Here is a 24,448-nt window from a genome sequence, read left to right on the forward strand (position 1 = left end):
GGATGATAGTCAGATCAGCAAAAAAGACACTTTCTCTAGAGGAAATCACTAAACTTCTTGACCTTCAACGAAACGAAAATAGAAGTTATGGTGTTTTGGTCCCAGCGGCCCTTGTACATCTCAAACTGATGATTTGTGCCAGAATGCTGTGTTTAGACAAGTGGAGGCAGACGGAACATATTATCGCAAAGAACATTTTTGTCTTGCGTTCAAACACTTAAAAACAGTGAAAAAAGGCATAATCGAGTTTGTCTGGAGGACACACCTTCATGATGATGAAGAGGATGAGTGTGATGAAGACGTTGACCTGGGGGTGCTTCCATGCGTGGTGGTGGCTGATGTAGTCAAACTCCTCGGCAACGCCCTGGCGGCACCACGTGCGGTTGTCAAACAACGCCACCAACGACTCGTGCTGCGTCAGCTGAACCAAGTCACAAACACATTCTTCCATATTAATGTTACCTCACAGCCTCGTTCCAAAATGAAATTCATTCATTTTTTTCCGTCCCCAAATTTTACACAATAGCTAACACTGTGAGTGCTCTTTTTTTTTTTTTTGAACACATTGCGAAAACTCTTAAAAAAAAAAAGATCATGTTGTCATTATAAGGTGTGTAACATTTTAAGGTAGAAAACCTTTTCTAAATAGATTAAATAATCCAATACTTAGTTAATAATTGGGTAACTTTTATTGGTTTTATTGTTTTTCCATTTATTTATTCTTTATCAATCCAGAAAAGCCAATTCAGAACAAATTCACATTTGTAATAATGACCTTGGCTGCAGACAGAATTACTATCAATTATAATACAGAAATATTTTACATACACATTTGAACTTCTTTTTTATTTTTTTAACTTAATTTACCAATGACTTGTACCATCTGTCCATCCATCTATTATCTATACCACTTATCCTCACAAGGGTCGCGGGGCGTGCTGGAGCCTATCCCAGCTGTCTTCGGGCAGTAGGCGGGGGACACCCTGAATTGGTTGCCAGCCAATCGCAGGGCACACAAAGACAAACATCCGCACTCACAATCATACCTAGGGGCAATTTCGAGAGTCCAATCAACTTACCATGCATGTTTTTGGAATGTGGGAGGAAACCGCAGTACCCGGAGAAAACCCACGCAGGCATGGGGAGAACATGCAAACTCCGCACAGGGAGGCCGGGGCCGGGATCGAACCCACGACCTCTGATTGTACCATCTGTTTATTTTAAAAATCAAATGTGGCACTTGAGGTCCAATGTTTGTAAAATTGACATTAAAATTGATCTTTAGCTCTTTTAAAATTGGTAATCACTCATTTAGAAAAGAAAAAAGAAAAAAACATGTCATCCTCACCTTACCGGCCATGAACTGCCCAAAGCCCGGCGGGAACGTGAGTGTGGACACCAGCAGGGTGACGAGCGCCGGATACGCCAAACGTCTGACAGGAAGAGAGGGACTGCGGGGTCATTAATGGGTGCGCTCGTCAGCAAGACGGGGGCAAATTTTTATTTTCCAAGTGCAGGTGGTGAGGGAGCAGCAACCGCAAATAGCTGCGAGACTAAATGACCCAATTAACATGCCGCCAGGCCAATTTTAAGCACAAGTCCGGGGCCACCGAGTGTAATTTTTAGCTTTCAGCAGCGTATTTAAACCTCAGCCGATTTAAATGTGGCTTCTTTTCATGTCACTCCAATTTGGACTTCCAACTTCAGAAAGAAAATAAATACATTTGAAAGAATCGAGTTCAGTCCGCACAAGATCTGCCGTATATGAACAAAAGTTTTAAAACATGTGACGCAACTGGGGTACACATACCGATTTGGAAGATTTTTACTCATTTTTTAAATGTGAGCGACCGCAACACATGGTGAGGAAAAATGGGCATGTGTTCTTACTGCTCTGATTATAGTGTGTGCTGTACTTGACATAACACAACACACTACACACATAAATCTCCATCCACATAATAATAAAAGTTGAACAGGTTTAACAGTCATACTATCGGCCCGGCCATTTTGGGAGGAAAAGTAAGTAAAACCGTACAACTTGTGCAGACAATTGTGAACGTTAAACCTGTTCGTCATCTACGATCACGGACTCTGTGATTGCGATACGTAACGGAATGATAGCCAGTTAGAAATCGACACTGTTGTTCTTTGTTTTTTTCCTCTACTACTACTACTCTTTTTTTCATCTTTGTATTTTTGGGCGAAAAGACCGTTTTTTTCTTGCTCACGTTAAAAATCTGTTAAGATGTTAAAAATCAGTGTGTGTATATATGAGTGTACCCCATTTTCAATACCTTGTTACGTTGATTGATTATCTTGTTAGAAAACAATGAGCTTCTCTCCCTGATAAAGCTCAGCCATCCCTGGGGTCTCAACGACATCCTGTAGTTGCGCTGCTCTGTGGCGGCTTACAATTAGAGGGCTAGCGTGAGGGCGACACTTAATTGCGTGTAAAGGATGAGATACTTACTTCCTCAGCAAGAGCTTGTTAATGGTCTTCTGCTTCCTCATGCACTCCACGATGAGCCGGTTCAAGTAGACAAACAGGGCGCCACCGAAACCGCACGCGATCCTGAAACACATCACCAATGACTCCAGAAACTCTTTCACTCGTTTTCATGTTCATCCTCTGCCGTTCTCTTATTATTATTGATTGTACAGGGGTTGCTACCGAACCTTGCTGTACTAGTGGAAAAAACGCGAGGAACTGGTGGACCCCGTTAAAGCGGAAATCAAGTAAATTTTTTTCTTTACAATAATATGTTCTAGGCGTCCTGATTAATATTGTGTTTAAGGAAAATGAATTATGCAGCAAAATTCCCCGGTTTTTATGCATCTGAGGGGGCGGTCATTTTTCCACATGCTGTCGACAGAAAATGACATCACAGTGACTAATGGCTTAGGTAATGACCAACAAGGCTCACCTCGCAAAAAAAAAACAATGACCAAACCAGGAACTGAATCTGTTTAAAAAATGTTGGTGTCTGGTTAATAAGCAGTAACCGGTGAAAAATGGTTTGTAATACACTTAAATGCAAAATATCATTTTAGCCGCTTATTCGATAAATCGATGGATTAATAGATAGAATAATCGATTGTAAAAATATTTGACAACCACAATACACATTATGATTAAACACAAAAATATTCAACAAAACTATCTAACACTATCTTAATGCTAACATACACGGCAAAATGCCTTCGACAGACTAAAGAAACATTTCCTCCAGGAGACCTCAGTGCCGCTTGGCATGTTGCGGCATACCGTGCAACTACATAACTATAAACTATAAATTCAGACATGCCTGTACACTGTTTAAACAAATAAAAAAAGAGTTGCTTAAAAATTTGCGATCAAGGGCGTAAACAATGAACCATGACAAAGTAGGAGGAACACTGTATTGAAAAAGACAACTGTGTAAAATGGACTAAACCAGCAGGGAAAAAAGTTAATTTCATGCCCGGATCATCAAACACAAATCGAGTCAACTCGACAGGAATGCAAATGAGGACGCTGAAAGGAAGGAAACGGCCTTCGCCAGCCCAAGTGGCAAAGAGCTCGGGGATCAGTTGAAGCGGGCACGGCTCCGAAGGCAAACACTCACCCGAGGATGGCGAATGCCGGCAGCTCCTGAAGGTCGAAGGGGAAGTCTAGGCGGAAGCGAGTCTTAAAGAGAGCAGTGATGGTCTCTGAGGCAAAACAAATGAGGTTAGTCAACCAACGTGGCAGACGGACTCTTCATAATAAAATCCTGTGCAAGTTGTTGAAACAATTTGCTTCACCGTCAACTCAAACGCATGGTTGAAAATACAAATGAAACACTATAAAAAATTCACATCACAATTATCTGTATGGTCATAATAATGCTTTTTAAAAATGTATGTAAATGCTGTTAATCTGTTCCAGTCCCGCCAAAAAAGTGTAACGTGTTTTAAAAAGTGTTCCACATACAGTACTTTATAAAACCATACAGTAACAACATAAGTGAATAGAATGGAAAGAGTTAGGCAGTTTTTGCTTCAGTTCAATGGATATTATGTTGCTCCTTCTGATGTGCACATCTTGGCCTGGGGGCAGTATAATACAGACACACAGATAGTCGTTCTTTGCAGAGGATAAAGAATATATGTTTGGGAGTATTTATATTTTGTGACATGCTCTACCATTTGCGTTGGAATATTCAATCATTCGTTCATTCACTTTCGCTTATTTGTTATTGAAATGTTTATAACACCGTGGTACCGGTGCTAATCCTTAGCCGGGCGACAGCGTTAAACAGCTTGAAGCTTTTTTTTTAAACAATTAAATAAATGAGATACTTAATAAAAGAAACAATTAATTTATTTTCCACTAGACGGAAGAAGGTACAGTGTATCAACCTTTTTGTTACCAATTTTCAAATGTCAAAAATGTGCCTAGAGGTTGGGAAACACTGAGGAGAACTTGCTCAATTACATTTCAGTTTGGACAACAATTTGTTGTTCACAGCGGTGAGGTGTAGAACATGCAGAGATGTTATAAATATTTGGATTGCCTCTTTAGCTACAGTCCGGGATCGATTCTTTTTTTTTTCCAGAATCAAGGCTGAGAAGGAATAGCTCAAGTCAGGACAAGAACCTATTGTTTTAGAACAATATTGACAGAGAAGAGCAATAAGGCCCATGGAGAATTCCAGAAACACTGTTGTTCACACAATCTTCCGAGGTAATAAGAATGGATTTGTGCTGGTGTACCTTCCTCCTGGTTCCACACGGCCAGCACTCGGAAGATGAAGGCACTGAAGGTAGCGGCGAAGAAGCCCCTCCAGTAGTTCCTCACGGCAAAAAACGTCGATGTGACCTCAATGCTGAACAACACCCCTTTGGCGAGCAGACACACAAAATTAAATGTGTAGTGGAATTTGCTAATAATCCCTTATGAAGTCAGTGAATTGTTTCATCAACATTTTGAGAGTAAACAGTTAAAAAAAATAAAACTGAATATGGTTAAAATTGCTTGGACTGTATAAAGAAGGCCAAAAAACGAACTACCGGTAGTCAATATTTTTTAATGGCGCTAGTAGTTTGTGCACCTAGTAGGATTCATTAGGCTATTAGTGAGTGACACATGCTTCTACAGTAGTTGAGCCTTGTAGCGTTACAGAGTGTACTAGTACAGTAGCATATCAAGGATATGGAATAAAAGCTTTCCATAGATGTCATCTTACCTCCGATAGGCGCAGCAAAGCAGCATCCCACACCCACTGCGCACGCAGCCGACAGCATTTCGGTGTTTCTCAACTCGTTCTGTCCCATCAGCATCAGATATGGAACAAAAATAAAAATACGTATACAGTGGAGGAGGTCCTCGGTTTATGGCAGCGTTCAACTCCTACGGTGGTGACGAAGCCCAAATTATGATGCAACGTTCTGTAGTAATGCAGCAGCAAGATCATCATTTCAATAATTATTTTGTATCAAAAATAAAAGTACAAGGGTGTCCCTATTGTTTTACCATGTACAAAAATACCAACATCGTTTACCCCATAGTACAATTGCTGAAGTCATTTTGAAATTACTGTTTACAAAAGCAATGCAAAATAACAATATGCAGGCTAAAAATGTTTACATTTTTCTTTATGTCTGTGTAGATTCTCAGTTGAATCAAGACAACTGGACTCTTCTTGTTTGATGAATTTGTTGTTGTTGTTTAAATACGACTTACTCAATCATGCTATTAGGCTCACAATATTTTCAAGAAATTGCATTTTCAACATTGACATGACATAAATTATTTGCAGACATCAAATCAATGTCAATTTGATGTCAAGTTTTAGTGCATTGACGTAGTTTTGATGTTAAATATATTCATTAACAATGTATGATCCAGAATTTGGATATGAAGTGGATTATTTGGTTGTACCTTTTTACACCCATAAGGAAGTCAAGCTTAGACTCTTTAACAAGAACATTGTGTAGTCTCTACAAACTGGCGGTCATTAGTGCAATTGTGCAGTCCTGCACCTGAGCTCGTATCGTGCAATACCCAATATTCCCCACTACTGTAATACCGTGCAATACTCAACATTCCCCACTACTGTTAGTCTAGTTTTATTTTTATCCAATGCTGTTCCTTACATTTCACTACAGCACTGCAGCACTGTCACTTAGAGTATTTTTTCCTCTGTACTATGTACAGGCCGAAATGAGTGTTCCTCATATTTTTTATGTAGATGTAGGTTGGTGTGTATACACATGTGTATATACACATGTTACTGCGTATATCTACATAGGTTTGATTCTAAATGTTTGCCGTCAATGTTATACATTAATGGCCACATTATGCCGCCGCCCCTGTGTGACCTATATCTTTGCTACTGTAACAACGAAAATTTCCCCACTGTGGGATAAATAAAGGCATTCTTATCTTATCTTATCTTATCTTAGTAGTAGTCAAAATCTTGACCAATTTTCAACATCAAATTGATGTCACGGTGCCCGCTGGGGCGTAAGTAACGTGCAGGACTACTGTAGGTCTAAAAACAGACATTTCTATTCTCCCCAACAGGGAGTGCAAATCGCTCATATTAATGCCAAAGATTGATATTGTAACATATCATTTATTACACTTTCCAAGAATGTCCCTCCTTGCTTCCTGTACTGTGACTGTGCTCGTCTATCGTAGTGTACTTGTTTGGCTATATTCTAATTTACATATACATACATATTTTACAGATACAGTATATTATGCTTTACACAGCCTTTGTCTGTGTCATGTTCCACAAAAACTGAAAAAAATAACGCCTCAACATTTGCATCCCCCCCAAAAAAGTTAAAAATCTATAACAGATGTTAAAAAAGTCACTTTGTTGAAAATATGCATTGTCAGTTCATAAATTCAAAATGTGAAATATCGGTACATTCAGAAACTGTACATATGCAGACACCCGTGTCATTGAAGCAAATACATACAGGTTGTAAAAGCAAAATTCTGCGCAACAAAGCTGCTGTCATCTTGTCACATTGCATGAGGTTCCGTATGAGACATGTTGGAATTGTGGAAGGATGCGTTTTCACAGAATGATGGGCGACGCTGATGGATGACACACTGCAGACAAATGGAAAAGCATCATTCTATCATGCCCGCAAATGGCCGTGGCGTATGGGAAGCCGTTTGGCGATTTCATCCATATCCTTGATATCCAGCTTACGACCATGGACAAGAATGCTATGTTTGTTGGTTTTTCATTTTTTTTTTAAATGCTTTGTTTTAATTTACTTTATATATATAAAATAGATGATTACATAGACGGGACCACGGACTACTTTTTTTTAAGTTTCCCGTCTATCGCCTACAAAACGGGCGTCCGTCATAGGCGGATAGACGGACTATGACTTGTTTTACTAGTAAAGAGACTTGTCTTACTAGTGAGGTGAGGACAAAGAGGCACATTAATACATGGCCCTTAGGCTGCATAGCAAAGATATGGAATAAATGCTAAAACTGCTTTTGATTATTAATGTCGATGGAAATGGCCGCAGGTCGTACCTTGCTTCCCTCAAAAGGCTCTTCCTTTAGCGGTAATAGTAGCAGGGGGAGGAAAGAGAGAGATGTTTGAGTAGTGGAGGTGTGCACATGTTACCTTTTCTGTCTTCAACAAGCAGCAAATCAAGTCTGGCAAACAGTCTCGATTGGACTGAATGAACATCTTCCCAGACTGATTATCTTTTAATGGGAGCTCGACCTCCTTGGACTATTTCAGTCTAACTGAAAGCGCTGTTTTGCCTCCTGCGCATCACCGGTGTCCGTCTATGAGAGTGTGTCCTGTTGAGCGGTAGAGAGTTGACATCAAGGACATGAAACATGACGAATTTTCGAGGAGTAGATTGACAGAGGCTGGATTTATATTACACGGCGCAAGTGACACAATCCCGCTTTGTTTTTGTTTTTTTTCTCAACTGGCACAAGCCTATGTACACAGTATTATGTACGTACGTAGTCTGGTAAGTCTTAAAAAATAGTGCTTATTTAAAATGACGTTAACCTTTGAAACTTTGAAAATTTGGGAATTAAAAAAAAAAAAGAACGGAAAACTACTAGTTTGGTTAGGGCTAGTAATAGCCCTAATGAAAACTGCATGTCACACCATTATAAAATGTGCCGTGCCATTGTTATCGTTATTAGGGTTATTAAGTCAATCGTTAATGGGCAAATGTATATTGATTGTTAAATCCTTCACTGTTGAATTTTGCTGGAATCATCATCAATTCATCAGGGTTGGATAAAAAAGGGCTGAACGAGGAAGTCAACCCAAACGTGTTTTTTTCAAGAATATGTTTTATGCAGGTTCACTAAACATGGCAGCATTAAACATGGCATTCTGATGAATATTGTGTTTGTGGGATATGAGTTAAGCAGCGAAATCCACCCGTTTTTCGCCATTTCTGGGGGCGGCCATTTTGTCACCTCTGTTGACTGAAAATGACATCGAAGTTGCTCAGGGCTCAGATAACGACCAATCATGGCTTAGCATCAGAAAGCAGGTGAACTATGATTGCTCGTTACATGAGCCCTGAGCAACTTCAATGTCATTTTCAGTCGGCAGAATTGACAAAATGGCCGCCCCCTGAAATGGCGAAAAACGGGCGGATTTTGCTATATTCCATAAAGGCTATATTGATTGGAATGTCCTGTTTCAACTAGTTGGCCTGCATAGAACATATTCTTGAAAAAAATAAGTTTGGGTTGACTTCCACTTTAAGTTTCATGCATACATGAAGTCCATTCTCACCATGTAGATTCCCCCAAAAAGAGCAGCCATAAATTTGCTGAGGAGGGCGGCGCAGAGGCTGGCCACGTGGACAAAAGGACCCTGGAGAGCAGGATGGAGAAGAATGGCACATATAACATATTGTACATGTATTTTCAAAGACTATTTTTAAACCAACAAAAATGCTTTATTGTTCTTAATTTCCATAAAAGTGGGTCATAACCTTGCAACACAGGAAGATGTGAGTCCCTGGGTGACAACAGTTGAGAACCACTGGTTAATAGAGAGTTAATAGATTTGTTCTCAAGCTATTTTCCAATGTTTAAATTGGTTAAAAATGCGTAAAAATAACAGATGATGCGGGTAGCGAACAATAATACTGATTTGTGAAAAAACATCAAACTGACCATATTTGGACAAACGAGGTTTCTGCCCGACTGCGATGATATGAGAAACGACTTTTGCTAGTATGGATATTATTGGAGCGAATTGAGCAGCCTTCAAATTAGAAAAGCAGATCATGCTAGCATTCTGATGTTTGACAGACTAGAATAAGCCTTTCAGAATCCTATTCCATCCCGACGGGAAGCTGTCAACTATCAAAGACGGCGACAGATCCTCTACCTCCTTCCCCAGAGGCATCCCGCTGCCTAGGGCGCAGGTGAGCCCGATGACCTTGGCCACAAACGTCTTAAAAGTCAAGTACTCCTTGAGGACCACTCCCCTCAGGATGGTCTTCATCTCCGGAATGCCCGAGCCTGAGGAACGATGAGACGCCAGGTGTTGCCATGATGGAGTGGAGGGAAAAGAGGAGTTGAAAGAAAGCAATTACAGAGGAATAAATGAGCAACAAAAAGGAGGTTGGAGGGGGGGGGGGCAGGGAGGACACGCTGATTGATATTCATATAATCTTCTGTATGCACATCTCATCACAGCGATATTTTAAGGAATTTTCTGCCGACGCGAGTATGAATGGGATGTTCGTCCACGTCCTTGGAGGCATTATGGTGCATCACAGAGGCAATTACATTATTCAAACACGCAGCAGCCACTGCCAATGTGAAACATATGTCGGCGAATGAAGTCTTGAAAAGTGCGCCTCACCCACGGCCTGAGGAGCCAGGATCTGGGTGAATCCTGCCGAGAATGTGATGAGCACCACGGGGTAGCTGACCCAGGCGATGTATTGCAGGAGCAGATTACTGTCCAGGCCGCCGTACATCCACTTCTGTGCTGCATAACACGCGCGCGCACACACACACCGCACATGCATATCAGTGTCAGTGAAATTCTTACATCTTGCAGAAGTATTCATACCTCATGGACTTTTCCACATTTTGTCATGTTCCAACTCTGCGTAGATTACTTAATGCAGGGGTGCCTGAGTCCGGTCCTCGAGAGCCCCTGTCGTGCCCGTTTTAGATGCCTCCCTCCTCCAACACACCTGATTCAAACGATCAGGATCGTGATCAGACTTCTGCAAAGCTTGCTGATGAGCTGCTCATTTGAATCCGGCGTGATGAAACAGGCTGGAATGGGACTTGGCACCCCTGACTTAGTGTATTTAACTACATTGTCGCTCAGCTTGTGTTCAAATCAGCAGATTTGAGCTCATTTAAATTAAATAAAACTTTTTTTGGGCGATTCATCAACTGAATCGATAAGCTACGCCGATCCGTCCTTCGTTACCTAAAAATGAATGTTGCGCTCCAGTAAAAAGAGAAGGTTGAAGCAGTTGATGTTCCGTTTTAAATGTCTTCCGGCCTGCTGCTGTGTCAACCAGACAAAATCAGTTTGTTCTGCATTTAGTTCTCTTCCTGTACTCAAATGAAAGATCTGATGTGGCAAGTGGTGGTGGTGGTGGTGATAAAAACCAGTTTGACAGCCCTGGGCTCAGTGTAAGATCTCTACAAGGTTTTCTGTCTGCTCTGTGCCTCTTTCCTACCTTCTTGGCAGAAAGCAATGGCGTAGTCCATGACCCAGCTGACCAGCGCCATGAGAAGCCCGAGCAGGATGAGGAAGATCCAGTCCTCACCCACCCGGGAGATCAAGAACTTCTGACAGCTGGATGCGCATGCTTGAATGTGGACAGAGGGGCGAGGGTGGGGAATAAGATTTAGATTTTAAAAAATCACCAGAGAGGGCCTGATGCATACAAAAAATTGAGAAGAAGGCAAGAAAGTCAAATTTAACATGTTGAGACGCGTTACGAGGGCAAAACAAATGGTGCGTTGTAAAGGTTACACAGTCAGGAAAACACTTAGGGAAACAGCCAAACATTGTCATTAAGCGAGTGAGGAAAAAAGGCAAACTGTGAGGTCCGCTGTGAACGCTATGGAGAAAACTCAGAAAGGGGCTACAAAAGGAGTCTTTTTCTATCTCCTCAACTACAATCTAGAGCAGAGCAGGGGTGTCCAAACTCGATCCTCAGGGGCCGGTGTCCTGCCTGCTTTCCATCTATCAAAAGATCATGATCCTTATCAAGCTTCTTCAGAGCTTGCTAGTGAGCTGATCATTTGAATCAGGTGTGTTGCAGCAAGGAGAGCTGGAACACAGGCAGGAAAGCGGCCCTTGAGGACCACAGATGGACACGTCTGATCTAGAGCCGGTTACCTTGAAAAAGTCACTCAGTTAGTTTTGTCTTGAAAAGTACCAAAGTACCAAACCAAACATATTTTTTTTAAGAATATGTTCTATGCAGGCCCACTGGCTGAAACAGGGCATTTTGATAAATATTGTGTCTGTGGAATAAGGGTTAATACACCCGTCTTTAGCCATCTTTGGGGGCGGCCATTTTGTCACTTCTGTCAACTGAAAATGACATCACCGTTACAGTTACTCAGGGCTCAGGTAATGACCAATCACGGCTCACTTTTTTTTTAAGCTGAGCCGTGATTGGTCCTTGGGCCCTGAGCATCTGTGATGTAATTTTCAGTCGTCAGAAGTGACAAAAATGGACGCCCCCTGAGATGGCCAAAAACGGGTGGATTTTGCTGCTTAACTCATATTCCACAAACGCAATATTAATCAGAATGTCGTGTTTCAACTCGAGGGCCTGCATAGAAGATATTTCTTTTTAAAATATGGTTCGGTTGACTTCCCCTTTAAGTAATTGATGGCTTGATTTTAAAAGTAAGTACAACCTAAAATTGACAATGGGTTTTGCCAACACGTAACTGGAAGCACATTTTTAACAGTGGCATTCATGAATAAAGTTTCTTTTTAAAAATAAATTTGACTTTATATAAGTAATAATTTTTATTATTTCACTTAAAGTAAACTGCTACTGTTTTTTTTTCATATATCACTGGCATTGGGCCAAAACCTTGTACTTCCGAAATAGTCACTTTTCAGGGGCCCCCAAAAATGGCAAATTTGTTCAACCATTAGCATTGTATCATGAAAGAGAGCCACTTTCAAGCCATTTTCAACACTTTAGATTGGTCGATAATGTGTAAAAGTGACACCATGCGTTAAGACTGATGAATAGTATAGATTTTTGAAAAAATGTGAAATTCACCCCAAAAAATCACGCCAGCGATATATAAACATTTGACTGACGAAATGTAAAAAGGATGAGGACGGGCGGGGTTGGAGGACGATTATTTTTAAGAATAAGGACGGAGGGATGATGACGGAAGGGTGCCCAGGTTGCGGATGGAGGATGGACGGCTAAAATAGGGTAAAGAGCCCATCTCTGGTAATTACCGTTGATACCATGTTTGGCGTCTCAGAGAGTCAAAGGCTATGCGACTTCCTTCACTTGTAATCTGTGACAACGGCTTGAAACTTGTATCACTGTTTCCTATTGAAATTATTAATGATGCATTAAGCATCTCCGGGAGTAAATGGTTCTCAATCATTAGAGAGGAAACTGCAGCTCACGGGATCGTCTTTGATTCAGTTTTACTCCATTTTGTGATCGTTTGTGTTGCATCAATGGCTAATCCATAGAGCAAAACTGAATCAATTTTTCTATTTACCATCTTGTGGCAAATAAGAGAACAGATCCAAATGTTTATATCCTCAACAAGAGTACAAACACAGTCTCTTAATCTTAATCTATCAATGTGATGTACTTTTTTTCATCTGGGAATGTATATGGAGGCCAACTTTTCTCTCTGTGTGGCAATTCCATTCGAATGGAGAGAATAATCATTTGTAGAAGCAAGAAAAAAAATAGCTTCAAGATCCAAATAGCAATCAGTGGCGAGGCTTAGTAAATAACCTCATTAAGTGGAATGTTTGTAGAGAGGCTTTTGTACATCCAACTGTTAATGAGAAGGCGTTTGCTTTTGTAAACCCACTCGGGGAAATAATGAAACGTGTAAAAGTCCTTGTCATATTCATGTCAAATTGACAGAATAAGAGAGTCGCAATAAAGATGTTATGCGCTGAAAGTGAGGAAATTCAATTATAGTCAATTCTGTACATTTTACTAATGAATTTACCAGGTGGTAGAAGAAGATGCAATTACTTGGTGAATATTTGAAAAATGACAGACACAACAAAGCTGGGTCAGGGTTGTAATTCTGCAGTTACATTACACTACATAACTGAGAGCTAGGTCAGCTAAAAGAAGCATCGCTGGACTCATTTTGTCTCTCTTGTCTGCGGACACGGCCAAAGCCTGGAATCCACTTCACTTATCCAGAGCATTGGTAGATGTGCAAATCCCTTGAGAGGGCGCACATGTGCCACTGACACAATTGCCAAATACATATTTCAGGGAAAAAAAAAAAAAGTTGCCCCAAGTGAATGGTCAACTTTGTCAGTATTATCAGGTTATTGTTAAAAGAAATGTGAACAAAAATATTGCATACCTCAAGTTAGAGCATGAATGATAATTATAAAATGGTTCTCAAATTAATCTAACTGCATCACAGAATACATAGAAGAGGCACGGACAGCGTTTAGCTAAATAACCCATCAACGATCATTTTAATACATAAAAATAACAGATAAAATACGATACAAAGAGAAGCCAGTAACACAGCTGTTAGCTCTCAAAGATGCTAAATACGGTAATAATGATAATTACGATATAAAACTGTAAAATTAACCGTTTGAAATGTTACCAAACTGCAACACAAAATAGAAAGAAAAGCCAATGACAGATATGTTTAATCTAAGAGACATTGAATATGCTATATTCGATAATTACTGTACATAATGTTATTGCTAACCCTGTTAAATTTGTTCACTGTTCGGCAGTAAATCCCAAATATTCAATTTTCTTATTTTTACGTGAATGGTGATGCCACGTTACAGACATCGCATTAACGTGAAAATTGGAGATACGTGTTTTTCACAGGACAGCGACGATATGGTATTAACGATAATTATGAGACAAAAAGGTGCTAAAAATGTTACCAAGCTAGTGAATCTGAATTATTTCTTAAAGATTGAAAGAGAAACATGTGGCCAAATTCATCCTCTTAATATTTGACCGCTTGACTTTGCATGGACGCGTTTTCATTTGTCGTGGCTCAAGTAGCCGCACACTATTGTCTCAGTGTGTGTGCTCAAACTTCAAAGACACGTAAATCGCAGTCAACTCTTATAACGGAGGCACGCATCCAAAAGCCATGACAGACACTTCCTCACACACGCACTCTTGACATACGACGGCAGCCAAAACGTTACAATATAGACAACATATGTACTCAGTGAGGTTTTTTTTCCCACACATGGGAAGTTTTAACGATGCGAGGTGAAACGAATTTTAAGTATGTTCGAAAGCTGACAGCTAGCGCGGACGAAAGAGAGCGCGCGGAAGGGTTGGATTAGCGTTCGGTGACTCCCCCACTCCCCTCCATCAGTGACCATTCAAACCACAGCCTTCACTATTACAAAATCACGCTTTCTCAAATCACGATTACCGGTATATTGCATTTATGCAATTAATCGTTAGCATTCCTAACCCTTTAAAATGTAATTGGTTTATCCGTAAACCTGACTTTTTTAATGGAAAATTTTGACTTCATTTTGACATCATTCTCATCATTTTGTAATGTTTCTAATGTGTGTGTTGTGTAATGTTCCCTTTTTTTCTCAAAAACGCCACCGTAAACCATTTCATCCACAGTTCACACTTGTAAACAGACACACTTGTAAAGACACTGGGCGGACAAAGACCAGATTACAAAGTACAACATTTCCTTTGCGGCCGTGATGTTCCTTTGATAGTTTTGGTGTGGGTTTTATTAAACACTTCACTGCACACTGTCTGGCAGACAGAGATACAGTATGTGTAACAAGTCTCAAAGAGCCTTGCTGCTTCAGGTTTAAAAACACATACATACACACAAACACACACACAAGGCTTGTTTTTAGCTCTGGGCCACAAAAAATACATTGCCTTTTTCTGCATGCGTAGGCTGCCCTCGTCCAAAAGCTACAGCTCTGGTTACTCATCATCAAAAACACACAAATGTAGTTCACCCCCGCACACGCACACGAGAGGGAATCACTAAAACTCACCCTGTGGAATTTGTTAAACTCTTACCTAACAAGACACAAAAGTGGAGGGCCGTCCAGCCACAACATCAAAAACAGTTTCCTCTCCTTTATTGAGTCTAGGCACAAGTTTATTATAATAGAAAATAATTCTTATGGCACACCAACAAACAAAAATGACACAAAAAGAGTCTAACTACGCCTTAAGATATGTTCTGGATATGGAATGGAAATTGAATTTATTGTCATTGCACATGTACGAGTACAGAGAAACAAAATTCACTTAACAGTAAGAACCCGTCCAAGAGACAAACCCAATGACCAACAGAGGGAGACAGAACGAAGAAGTGTGACGATGAAAAAGAAAAACAAGGAAGAAGGAGGGGAAAAAAAAACAAGTCCAAAACTTTACTCCTATAATGAGGGGAGCGGGGAATAAGTGGGGGCAGACATAGCATCCAAGAGGTCTTTTTGGGGGGTCTGGAACATAACCCCACGTAAACACAGCTTAATTGTACCTTCTGTCATCAAGTTTGTAAGTGTTCTGCCAGCCACTACATTGCTGGCAGATATAGATGAACAAAGAAACATTATTTGTAGTATATAAATAATACATTTCCAACCAATTAAGTCAACCTGAATGATTTCTGCAGCACATCTGATCTGTGGCTGAGAATGACTGGTCTAAAAAAAATCAAAACAAAACAAAAAAGCCTCTTGATCTACAAGCGAGCAGGCGGCCAGAACACAAATCAGTGTTTGGCCGTTTTGCGAGGGTTTTAAATGGCTCCCATAAAAATTGAGCGAGCCTGACTTTAAAGGCACTTACACCTGTGTCGCAGTCTATCCATCTCAGCTTTAATCAGATCACCGGTCACAGGGGCAAACAGTCGAATATGTGCGGGGGGAAACGCATCGTTATTGTTGTTATTGAATGGTGCTCTTCCGACAAGTACAGTATCAGGACACAGTGGATAGATAGATATGTGGGTAGATAGCTAAATAGCTAGTTAATTAGCTAGCTACTAGATAGCTAGCTAAATAACTGGATAGCTAGATAGATGGATCGACAGATAAATAGATAGATAGATAGATAGATAGATAGAGAGAGACAGACAGACAGACTGATAGATAGACGGATAGATAGATAGATAGATAGATAGGTGACTAGCTAGCAAGTGCCATAGCTAGATAAAGTAACACACCTCACACCATACTATAATTGCCCAGGATAAGATTTTAGACTATAATTGCCCAGGATAAGATTTTAGCGACATCCAATAATCAGGCCTTTGCAGATTTTGACCGAAAAGGAAGGGAAAATGCTTTAATTTGTCCTGAATTTGATGTGTAACACACTTTTAATTATTTTAAAACCACTACTACATAAATGACAAGAAATGCACAATCAGGGAGTCTGATAACCACAAACAAATGGAATTGACATTGTAAATCTCGAACGGGTTTAACATTTACAATTGTCAACTGTTTTCTCATCACACACCCCACAACACAGATAATTGCACCGAAAAATCTTTTAGAGAAATCAAATAAAAGTTGTCCCCTGCTAATTTTTGATTCACATCACAATCATGGAGTCTGTGGGTCGGCCTTACTCTGTGTTGACCACACACAAGGATTTGAGATGCAAGTTTACAATTATTCTTAACACATTCCACATCACACGATAATCAAATCAGGATTATCTTTTAGAGTTGATAATCAGTCCTTTGCTGATTCACTTATCGCCTTAAATGTGCACGTCACAAAATACAAGATGATATAGCTTTTGCAATTGTTGACCAGTTTTCTGAACATATCAGGTAGGAAAAATCACTCTGAGCACACCCCACACCACTCGAAAGATAACCGATAGTTGGTCTTTTGCTGATTTTGATCAGAAAGGAAGGAAAAAAATCGTAAATTCAGCCCCATTATAGCTCTGTGTGTACCCTGCTCTATGTCTTTGTGCCTCTTGCCTTGGCTGAAGTGGAGCTGGCCTCCTCAGGTGCCAGTCCTTTGTCTACTCACAAGAAGAGACACGAGATAATCTGGCAGACGAGACTGAACCAACAAGGAAACAACACGCTCGCACCAACACACAGAAAAATATCCCTCACACGCACAAACAGACACACATACAAACACACACACACGTACACACTTAGCACTTGTGTTTGACATTGAGACTGCTTGCTTGGCTGGAGGTCATTGCTCGGATCAGTCCCACGGAATCATGCTCACGTCTCGTCACCTCCCCACTCAGGTAGACCCTCTTACTTTCAAGATGAAAATGTACTCAATTATTTTTCAAAATGTTTTTACCCACTCACAACAACAAAAATGGCATTAATAGATGAGTGACTCATTCCGATGAGATGAGTTTATTTTAATAATGTGGTGATTCCATCTAATTTAATGATTATGAATTAATCAATTGTTTTAGAAAATAAATGTGATTTTTTTAACATACAGTATGTAAAATTATTTTTGATTCATTCTCATTTTTAATTATATTAATTTAAAATACTTTTTTTGTCTTTGTAAAATATTTTAGTGGATTATTAAAATATTCATTGTCATTTATTTCATTTCACTATCTGTAGTCAATTCCATTGCAATCAAATAACCAATTATTTAACATAATACATTATAAAAATGTTAACTACATCTGTAAGAAAGTTTATCTTAATCATGAAATAGTCACTGTTATTTTTTAAAATGTTCTATTTCTAGCTATACTGAATTAAGTCATTATTTAATGATGTTGAATTGAACAAATATTTAACAAAATACATAAAAAAATGTTAACTGTATAAGTAAAATTGTTTATTTTAATAAAATAATTCATTCACATTTTCCACTGTATTATTTATAATTAATTTAACTGTAAATAATTAACCAATTACTTATTCAAATAAACTGTAATAACACTGGTCAATGGCAAATTTTAATCAGAGATGGCCTTATGTGTGTCCTTGAATGTATTTTTGATGCTGATTTCTTTAATGTATTTACTTTTTTGTATCACATCAGGATTTTGAGATATTGAAAAAACTTTTTTTTTTTAAGTTTGATCTAGGAAAGCTTGCACAATACGGATTTTAACATGTGTTGTAATTTAGAGCTATGACATTTCAATTAACCCAACCATTAACCCAGGGAATAACTAACTATATTAATGCAGCAAATACTACAAGCCTGATGGAAATGCCATATTTTTCCTTGGCCTTTCATAGAATGAATGTGAAGGGAAAGGTCAAAAGAACAAAACAGAAAACAACTTACACTGGCACTTTGCACATCGGTCCTTCTGGTACTCTTGCAGATCTACGGCACGACTTCGGACGCTTGTATTCCGCCGCAGTCCTCCGCCGTTCCGCACACCGCCTTCCCGTAGGCGGGCCGCTTCCGCCTTGGCGTAGACACCCAGCTCCTGAGTGTACCGCCCATACATCTGAATGTAACATTCAACATATGTTTGTACACATTGGGAAACACCTGGCCAACATAATTAACAGTAATTTTACTTTAATATTTATTTATTCCCGCCCTTATCACTACCAACTCACCTAGAATCCATTAAAAAAAAAACACACACACACCCCACAATACAAGATAAGAAGACATTTGACAATCCGACATTTGGTGATTATGAAAAATGGCGGAATTGGGCTCAAAAAAGGTAGGATCGATTATTGGTATGTGTCTACCCCGCTTGTCAAGTAGTACCAGGGATGCCTGGGCAAATTGAATACTGGAGGGGGCACAATTTTTCATCAGTACTATGGTGAGGGGGCACATAGGACCACACACTTCCACAAAAATGCTATTTTAAAAATGGGCAAAATACGTGCAGTTATATTTCATATTTGATACATTTTTCATGCAGTTATAAAAGATCCACTATCCTAACCCAATAACAAAGGGTTTGAAGCAAACAACAAATGAACCAAATACTGTATTTTTTTTTCCCAGTGCAAATGGCTCACTTGCATAAAAATGAACATTCAAGGATGGCACAAAACTGCTGAACAAGAAACCAACATTAAGTCAAAGGACTCATTTTGTACATTCTTTTTTCACAAAAATCAACTCACTCAAAATTGTAATAGCTGTACTACATTTTCCTGCGTATCATTTCAAATATGCAAAAAAATACTATGCCTACTCACGTTGTAGTATAGGACAGTATAAGACCCCAGTGAAAGCGCGTGACATGTTTGTAAATTAGACAAAACGTAAGAAATTAGACAAAATGCAAGAAAATCATATAAAACCCCAACTTGGTACATACTGTATAAGAATTTGTGATCATAAATCTCGAACAAGTTTAATATTTATGATTGTCAACTATTTGTTGAAAAAGCACTCATAACACTCGTAACAGGATAATTACTGAGCACAATTTTAATCTTGGACTGACAAATATGAACATGTAAAACTATATTTTTAAAATGTTATGATGTCATCAATGAGTGGTTGTCAACAGCTATTAAAGGAATAATGTGAACAGCAACAACAAAAGAATAGTATGACAAATGGTCACTGCACTTCAACCAAAACACAACCTCTATCAGCTTGTTAAAAAAAAAAGCACAAAAATAAATCCACTTGTTTTGAACCCAGCGCTCACAAACTCTCCCCCAGCCAATAAACTCCACCTGTCAGCTCCCAGCTGATTAAATCCACATGGCTGGCATTCAATTGACTCCTGATGGCGAGAGGCGGAACCCTCAGCTAACGCTGTTGCCATCCATCAAGTATAAAGCCTGCATCTGACTTTTAAACCCTGTCCCTGCACTCTCAAGCACAGCCATGGAGCGTTCCTGGAGCCTGGTTGGTGTTTTACTGGTGATTGTTGGACTTGTGGCTGGTGACACTGCGGCCTATCACTGGATGGAGGCTCTGAACAGCAACAAGCCTCCTGCGTCACTGCCACACAATCAGAGGCACACGGGGGTCCCTCTGCCTGCCCCTCATGCTGACAAATGCCAAGTGGAGCATGATGAGATGATCCAGTGTGGCACCCGTGACATCACCAAAGAGCAATGTGAAGCTATCAACTGCTGCTACAATGGACGGCAGTGCTATTACGGCAAAGCAGGTAACTCTGCATTCTGTAATGTGTTAATTGGTTCACATGCGACCAGCATTATTAGACCTGTTTATGAAATGTAATTGAAGTGATGGATGTTTCCTTGTTTTAAGTTGTGACTCTTTAAACTGGTGAACCAGTTTAAGTTGGAAACAAATGTTTAAAACTTTCACACTTTTTTTTTTTTTTTTTTTTTTTTTTTTTTTTTCTAATTTCAAAAGGATTGTTTTACTGGGTAAACTTGCTAAACATAATCAGATATCTGTTGAATTAAAATATTTGTCAGTTGACACATGCTTGGCTAAAACTAAGAACAGAATGAACAATTGAAATGTAAGGAATGAACATAATACAAGAAAGGTATATTTGAGGTATTTATAAGAGCAATAAACCAAAATTCATACAAACAATTTAAAACAATTACCCGCTTGCAAAGATTTGTGATTACAGTGGGGCTTAATCACAATAAAGCGGTGTATAGTATTTTACTGTAGTAAAATAACTCAAGCATATAGCTCACTAAGCCAGCAAACTGCAGCGGATGACACTCAAACTGTACACTCTAAAGGGGTGTCAACCCAAAAGATTTATACAGCCCTACTGGTCTAAATGTAGCATTTTAATATTGTGCTTGTGGAATGAGTTGTCAAATCCACCTTTTGTCCATCTCAGAGGGTGGCGATATTGTCACTTGCTGTTGACTGAAAATTACATCAGTGGCTCAGGTTACAACTAATGGCCAATCTTCAGAAAACTGAGCTGTTGCCTGAGCAACTGATGTCATTTTCAATTTACAGTGACAATATGGCCGCCCCCTGAGCTGAATTAAAAACAGGTGGATTTCGCTACTTGAAGTATTCCACAACATTAATTAGAATGCCGTGATTAAACTAGCGGAGGTGCACAGAATATAAACATTTTTGGGCTGACTTCCCCTTTAACAATTGAGCAACTTTCTAAATTGGTTTTGAAACTATTGGTAACTTTTTGGATTTGACTCAATTGAGGAAGCATATTCATTCAAAAGTTTAGACGGGTTGAATTGGGGACACCAGTAATGGTATAGTGCATTTAGTTTTATAACTTCACTCTAATTTCCCAAAGTTTTTAATGGTGCCTGTGCTTTGGGTTAAGTTTGGCCAACACAATTTGTTAGCGCAATAGCACAAGTCACTTTTGAAAGTTAATGGTAAACACACAAATTCAATAAACAAGTGTCCATGTCTTGATTCAAGCTTTTGAGTACCATGACCTGGATGTAGGTAAACATTTTTATGAAAATTATTTTTAATTGTGATGTTAAGTTACAAATTGGAAGCTAACCACTTGTCAAATTTCAGTGACTGTGCAGTGTACGCGAGATGGCCAATTTGTGGTGGTGGTGGCTCGTGACTCCACATTGCCTCCGGTGGACGTGACTTCAGTCAGCCTGATTGACATGAACGATCCCACTTGCAATGCGGTCGACACTACTGCCACGTTTGCCATCTTTCAGTTCCCCATGACCCTGTGTGGCACAACGGTCAAGGTGGGTGGTTGCGTTTTAAAATTGTCCAAGACTAACTTTGCTGATAGTCTATTTAATGGCACTCAGCTTACAAGCATGTGTAATGAGGTTATTTATTTTTTTTTTTTTAAACACTGCAGGAGGAAGACAGCCTTGTGGTATACGAGAACCACATGTCGTCATCGTATGAAGTGGGAATTGGACCCAGAGGCTCCATCACCAGGGACAGCCATTTTGAGTGAGTGCATATGGAAAAAAAAAATCTGTCCATTTCAGTTGATGAAATGTAAGGACGGAAGCGCTTTAAAAAGACGGGGTTGGAGGATGATTATTTTTATGAATTAGGATGGAAGGGTACCCAGGTTGCGGACGGACCGGCAAAAAAAAACGTGGTAAAGTGCCCAGCTTTAGGTTTAGCATTGGCAAGTATAACTACAATTATAAATAGTGTTGATCAGCTTTTCAGTCAAAGCATGGCTCAAGTGTCATTACTTTTAATTTCCCAGTTTTCCATACTGTAACCGAGGCATTTAGCTTTTTTTTTTTTTTTTGAACTTTCTAATGGTTTTCTTTCCCCAGGTTGCTGTTTCAGTGTAGATATTCAGGCACAGGCGTGGAAGCACTTGTCATGGAAGTCAACGCCCTTCCTCCACCTGTGCCAGTAGCCGCCGGTGGACCTCTCAGGGTAGAGCTCAGACTGGGCAATGGCGAGTGCTTCTCAAAGGGTTGTGTTGAAGGTGAGTATCGCAGTGCTCTCTTGCAATGCAGTGGTTTGCATGCATGCAAGTGACTCTCTACTTGCAGAAGAGGCAGCCTACAGCTCCTTCTACACTGCAGCAGACTACCCAGTCACCAAAACTCTGAAGGAACCAGTTTATGTTGAGGTCCGCATCCTTGACAGGTCTGATCCCAACATTGTCTTGAATCTGGAGCGCTGCTGGGCCACCACTACTCCCAATCCCAACAGCATCCCCCAGTGGGATCTTCTTGTTGATGGGTAAATGCACATCTATTGTTTGGAGAGAATTCCCCCGTCATCAAATTTTGACTGATTCTTGTTGGTTGCAGGTGTCCCTATCGCGATGATCGCTACCAGACAATTGTGGTGCCGGTGCAGGAGTCCTCAAGAATACATTACCCGACACACTACAAGCGTTTCATCTTCAAGATGTTCTCATTTGTGGATCCAAACTACTTCAGTCCCCAGAGGGATAGGGTACTGTCAAAACATCAAACACATTCACTATAGTGAAGCCTTTTAGTGTAAGGCAAACTGATTACTTTTATATAACTAAATTGTGTCAAATGATCCTCATCTTGACTAATGTGGGTGAATGTATACTAAACTGTCACTTCCCCTCAGGTTTTCATCCACTGTGCTACAGCAGTATGCCATCCCAGCAGCACAAACTCCTGTCACCAACCATGCCTTCACCGACATCGTGAGTAACTGCTTACAACTTTGCAAGATGGCTGTAATTTTAATATTGAACTTTTTTTTTTCTATTTCAGAATTTGCAGGAAAATCTGTGACTGCAGTTCATAATTCTCCAAGCCATGATGTGGTCTCTAGTAGGCCGGTGATTCTGACTCCCATGAGGGGCATCTCTACTGGTCCTCTGAAAAAATGGAACAGATGACAGACTACCTAAAGCTGGTCATGACTTTTAATAAAGCTTGTTAAAAGCACTGTTACAACCATGCTTTGTCTCATTGCTAATGTGAAGGTCACTGCCTGACTTGGTGTGCAAAGGCACTAACTCATTTATGTACACAGTAAAATGTGTTTCTGAATTCTGCTAGGAGTCACTGGATAGCTAACCATTCTTGACACGCTGCCCTTGACTTATCTGGGTACTGTATAGACTATAATGAAATCCCCCCCCCCCCCTCCCTGTAGGGCATAAAATGTACACCATATTAGGACTGACCTTTTCATCACATGGAAACTTGCCGCAATATAGTACCATAGCAGGTGTCAAATGGCTACTACAACTGTTATACATTTTAATACTTGCAGCTTGCAGTCAAAAGTGCCTGTTTGCATTATCAATTTTAATTTCAAAGATGGAAATCTTCAGCCTCCCTCTGAGTCTTTCCTGTTTTCTCCATGCTGCAACTTGTGCATCACTCCCTCACTGCTCTGCACGCCTCCTTTTTCCCAACTCCTCCGCCCCCTCCTTTCATTGAAATGGGCATCACGATTCTTCCAGACTTGCTTGTATGAACAGGGGGTGGAGGGCTGCAGAAAAGCTTCATATGCAGGTTTACTCTTAACAGATGGACAAAGAGCACAATGCTTGTTTCCCTTTTTATGTTCAGTTACAATCAAATCTGCAAATGATTTGGAGCCACAGCAGCTGCTTAGTCTAGAATGAGGGATACATGAACAGACTTGGCTTTGGACATGGCAAAGGCCAGGTTATTGGATGTTGAGTGATTCCACCAGTTGGCGCTGAAAATCAAATGTGAAGTAGGGTACAAGCATGCTGTTAATTGGGCCAAATTCCAGCATTTTCCCACCCTTCCAATCAGATTTCACAAGATTTATTTTGAAGGGCTGTCACTATCAATTTTTTTTAGAATTATGCCATTTAATTGGATGTATTTTTTGTACAGGTTTTCCCACAA

The 24,448-nt window shown here is 39.9% G+C and overlaps 2 protein-coding genes across 5 annotated transcripts in view; one reads left to right on the forward strand and one right to left on the reverse strand.

The window, feature by feature from the left end:
- Nucleotides 1-24,448, reverse strand: part of clcn2a (chloride channel, voltage-sensitive 2a) — a 65,869-nt gene that overhangs the window by 11,367 nt on the left and 30,054 nt on the right. The window contains exons 6-17 of one of the 4 annotated variants that reach the window (XM_086042331.1): nt 18,501-18,669; nt 10,699-10,830; nt 9,858-9,986; nt 9,378-9,511; nt 8,775-8,855; nt 7,532-7,555; nt 5,211-5,289; nt 4,738-4,863; nt 3,609-3,693; nt 2,474-2,575; nt 1,349-1,433; nt 266-421 (exon numbers count right to left, since the gene is read on the reverse strand). In XM_086042331.1, the coding sequence (XP_085898457.1) occupies nt 266-421; nt 1,349-1,433; nt 2,474-2,575; nt 3,609-3,693; nt 4,738-4,863; nt 5,211-5,289; nt 7,532-7,555; nt 8,775-8,855; nt 9,378-9,511; nt 9,858-9,986; nt 10,699-10,830; nt 18,501-18,669 (1,302 nt within the window). Of the gene's footprint in view, nt 1-265; nt 422-1,348; nt 1,452-2,473; nt 2,576-3,608; nt 3,694-4,737; nt 4,864-5,210; nt 5,290-7,531; nt 7,556-8,774; nt 8,856-9,377; nt 9,512-9,857; nt 9,987-10,070; nt 10,364-10,698; nt 10,831-18,500; nt 18,670-24,448 lie in introns of those variants that run through there. The other 3 variants (XM_086042333.1, XM_086042332.1, XM_086042334.1) reach the window with 3 other exon arrangements.
- Nucleotides 19,989-23,516, forward strand: LOC147140988 (zona pellucida sperm-binding protein 4-like). The gene is made up of 8 exons (XM_086043145.1): nt 19,989-20,319; nt 21,651-21,838; nt 21,958-22,055; nt 22,397-22,554; nt 22,622-22,814; nt 22,886-23,033; nt 23,181-23,259; nt 23,330-23,516. The coding sequence occupies exons 1-8, from the start codon at nt 20,031-20,033 to the stop codon at nt 23,455-23,457; spliced, it is 1,281 nt and encodes a 426-aa protein (XP_085899271.1). The 5' UTR covers nt 19,989-20,030; the 3' UTR covers nt 23,458-23,516.

Source organism: Filicampus tigris, chromosome 10 (assembly GCF_054856515.1).
Source record: "Filicampus tigris isolate MCC_2025a chromosome 10, RoL_Ftig_1.0, whole genome shotgun sequence".
In the NCBI taxonomy this organism is placed as follows: Eukaryota; Metazoa; Chordata; class Actinopteri; order Syngnathiformes; family Syngnathidae; genus Filicampus; species Filicampus tigris.

Excerpts from the sequence above, each read along its gene's own strand:
- LOC147140988 (XM_086043145.1), top strand. The coding sequence starts at position 20,031 with ATGGAGCGTTCCTGGAGCCTGGTTGGTGTTTTACTGGTGATTGTTGGA. Across the intron at positions 22,815-22,885 it reads TGGGATCTTCTTGTTGATGG|GTGTCCCTATCGCGATGATC; the intron begins GTAAATGCACAT and ends TGTTGGTTGCAG. Across the intron at positions 23,034-23,180 it reads TCAGTCCCCAGAGGGATAGG|GTTTTCATCCACTGTGCTAC; the intron begins GTACTGTCAAAA and ends ACTTCCCCTCAG.